This window comes from Teleopsis dalmanni, chromosome 2 (assembly GCF_002237135.1).
Source record: "Teleopsis dalmanni isolate 2A chromosome 2, ASM223713v2, whole genome shotgun sequence".
Classification (NCBI taxonomy): Eukaryota; Metazoa; Arthropoda; class Insecta; order Diptera; family Diopsidae; genus Teleopsis; species Teleopsis dalmanni.
This window is the reverse complement of record NC_051847.1, coordinates 152,955,067-152,958,842: the sequence shown is the minus strand read 5'-3', so window position 1 is coordinate 152,958,842 and position 3,776 is coordinate 152,955,067. Positions and strand designations below refer to the sequence as shown.

Below are 3,776 nucleotides of genomic sequence, written 5' to 3'. Positions count from 1 at the left end.
TTTTTTTCTTTTAAATTTTTATTGAATTCTTGCAGTTCTTGAATTTCAGTCGCACTTTGGTTTTCATTATTTCTTTTTAGTTGCGCATGAATCTTTACCATCTTTACCACCTTTACCGCCTTTATCTTTTTCACTAAGTATAGATAGAAAAAGGCATTAACAAATGAAAAGTAAATAAAAATTATTTAAATAATAAATAAAGTTTAATTTATATAGTTCATTTTGTTCTTGGAACTAAAATACTTAAATTAATATAAATTGAAATTAAAGTAAAAATAAACAAGTACATAATGGAAAAAATACCAGATTATTTTAACTTATAGAACATAATTAAATATTTTGCAAAAATTGTTATTTTTTTCTTTTTTTTGTTGGTTTTCAATTGAATTTTATACAAATTATTTAAATTCTAACAATTATATTAAAACATTAACTACTTAAGTCTTTAACATTTACAAAGTGCTGCATAATATAAACATTTATACAAGTATGTGCAAAAAAATACAAATATCGAATTATTTATAACGACTGTTAACATTTCTTATAGGCAATATTTAAGCTTAAAATATTTTAACAATTTTTGCAAAAAATTTTCGAAAAACTTTCGATATGCAACGCCATTAGCGGCGTTACACATATGAGGTTCGCACATAATGTCATCATCTGTAGTGTGGAACTACTTAATATAGTGTGTGTGTAGAAGTATGTGTAGTTATAACTGATGTAGTGGTTGGCGGTTAAAAGTTAAAAATCGTATCTACTTGGCGCTATCAGGAATCTCGAAGCTAACATCCATATTCATTTCACGCGCTAATTGCACAATTTTAGCCAAATGCACAGATAAATTGGCAGCTTCATCCAAGTCGTGACGTGGTATAATCCTCAGCTTAGAATCTTTAATCAATTGACGGGCCTCATTCACATTTGTACCCTAAGAGTGTTAGATAAAGTATTTATAATTTAAGCAAATTTTTTTATACAAGAATAGTCAATTAATATTTACCTGTAATCTGACAACGATTGGCATTTTCATTTTCAAATCTCTAGCAGCAGCGATAATACCCTGGGCAATAATATCGCAACGCATAATACCACCGAAAATGTTAACCAATATACAATGAACATTTGGATCAGAGGTAATAATTTTGAAAGCCTGTTTTACCGCATCTGCGGTAGCACCACCACCGACATCTAAGAAATTGGCTGGGTTGCCACCGTATAGCTTGATAATATCCATGGTAGCCATTGCTAAACCAGCACCATTAACCATGCAACCAATATTGCCATCCAAAGCAATATAATTCAATTGGTATTTGGCGGCTTCCACTTCTTTTGGATCCTCTTGTGTCCAATCGCGAAGAGCAAATAATTCTTTTTGTCGAAATTCAGCATTATCATCGAAACGGAATTTGGCATCGAGTGCGAAAACTGTGAATGTATTTTTTAGACGAATAAAAAATATGGATTAGTATGCGAATATTAGAAATAGATGATAATTAAATGTATTATATTTTATATTAAAGGCATTCAGGCGTGCTCAGTAACCCAGTCAAAATGTGTGTAAATTTGTTTTTATGAAGCTACCGAGTTACTGAGACATCATAGCCGACAGTTAGTTCAATGTTTCATATTATACAAGTTTTTATTATTTTGTTATAATGCCATATATGTTATATCAAGAAGCTAATAATATAAAATGCAATGAATTGAATACTCACAACTTGCACATTCTCCACCTACAATCCAAGCAGGCAATTTGTAAACAAACAAAAGTACATGAATATTTGTGATGAGATTGATGATTTTTTTGTTTTTTTTTTTGATAAAATAAAATGAAAATAAATAGAAATTTAAAAAAAACGAATGATAAATTAAAAATGAAAACATAAATTTTTAAAATACAATGTGAAAACTACTATATAACAATATAATATATATATACATATATATTTAATAATACTTACTTCCTTCAAGCGCATCTTCAGCATAAGGATTGATTTCAATTAGTAAAGCATCCTTCTCTATAAATAATTTATACATATTTAATAACATTTCTACGGTACTCTCTTCATGATCTTGCAAGCCAACAGCTTTCACGACTTTTTGAGCTTGTTCTTCCGATAAACCACATTTAATATCAACTGGTTCATAAACAATAGCTTCTGGATTTGAGGCAGCAACATCTTCAATATTTACACCACCTTGAGAGGAAGCAATTATGACAGGTCCCTGAAAAAATTGACAGGAATTTTAATACATAATATTAAAATACTTTATTAAGTTAAAATCATATTTTACATTAAATGCACGCTCCATCATTACTGCAAAATAAAATTCTCTACGGGGAAATTTGCGTTCGGCGACCATAACAGAATTGCAAATACGTCCACCTGCACCGGTTTGCTTAGTGACTAATATTTGATTGATCATTTTTCCTCCAATCTTTTCAGCTTCTTCCGGTCTGTAATGAAAAAAGTCTTTAGTATTTTCCGTTTACTAAAACTTAAATTAAAAGAAATACAAATATTATAGTGCAAATATTGAAGCTACAGCTCGAAATGCTCTTATAGTTTCTATTAGGTATAATGAACGGCGCTTTGTCGTCGCGTTGGACTAGTAGTGGGCGAAGCTAGATCATCGATGAATAAGTCGTTCTGTAAACCCAGCCATTTCTAAAACGATATGTATCCAATTTATTAAAGTGGCAAGATGCCTTTACCTTGATCCAGACTAGTTTCAAATAACAACTATTTACGACTTTACTGACTTTTTCACTCTTTTAGTTATCGTGTATTAATTAAACTTTTTTTCTAAAAACTTCTAGAATGCTAGAACACCATCTTATAATTTTTTTTGAATAAATTTTTTTTTTACCTTATCTATTTATTCAAGAGCGTATAAATAATTTTATTTATTTATTTATTTTATACTATTTAATAGTATATATTATAAAATAGATATATCAGACTTACGTGAATACAACGCGTACACCGCCTTTAAGACCATTCTTGAAAGTTCCTACACCACGGCCTCCGGCTAAAACTTGTGCTTTCAATACTAAATTTGTTGTCTCCAATTTTTTGGCAATATCTGAGCATTCTTTTGCAGATTTTGCAACACCGAATCTGTAAAAATAAAACAAAAAAAAAAAAAGAATCGATTTAGAAAGGATATATATATATAATTCACAAAGGATTATTATAATCTGTTGATCACAATTGTAACCTCAAATTTGATGTTTGCTATTCTATATCTGCCTTCAAGAATTACTGATCATTTTTTGAGAAAATCAAAATTATTTCCTATTGAAAAATTTTTTATTTATTACAAATAAAAGTGTGTATATCTAGTAGATTCCAAAATCAATCTGAATTTGTCTGTTTGGGTAAATTTGCCTATTTGTGTGTTCAAACCTTCAGTTATCTGCTAACTGGAGCTTGATCGCTGTCTTGGCTCCATAACTACATATGCACATTGTTATCGACCCATGCCCACAGTGTATTGCCTAATGACAATACCCGGACACGGTGAAGACTAGTCACCGAAGAAACGCCAAAAGAAAAAGGTATATACTTAGCTCTACAGATTATAATCTATCTGATGGCATACTCTACTCCCATACGCAAACTGAATGGAAATATAAAATAAAAAATAGAGATAACTATAAACGTAACTGAAAAAAAGATATCAAAAAGTACATCCAAGTCTCAGTATGTCTGCGTTTTTTTTACCGAGAGGCTACAATATCAAAAGATATTCAAAAGTCATTTGTCCAG

At 30.0% G+C, this 3,776-nt stretch overlaps 1 protein-coding gene across 1 annotated transcript in view; it reads right to left on the bottom strand.

Moving 5' to 3' along the window:
* Positions 1-3,776, bottom strand: part of LOC119675954 (succinate--CoA ligase [ADP-forming] subunit beta, mitochondrial-like) — a 15,316-nt gene continuing 11,540 nt past the window's right edge. The window contains exons 2-8 of the mRNA XM_038087173.1: positions 2,973-3,125; positions 2,299-2,461; positions 1,965-2,229; positions 1,719-1,736; positions 1,004-1,428; positions 762-931; positions 1-133 (exon numbers count right to left, since the gene is read on the bottom strand). Coding sequence (XP_037943101.1) covers positions 67-133; positions 762-931; positions 1,004-1,428; positions 1,719-1,736; positions 1,965-2,229; positions 2,299-2,461; positions 2,973-3,125 — 1,261 coding nt within the window. The 3' untranslated portion in view covers positions 1-66. The remainder of the gene's footprint in view (positions 134-761; positions 932-1,003; positions 1,429-1,718; positions 1,737-1,964; positions 2,230-2,298; positions 2,462-2,972; positions 3,126-3,776) is intronic.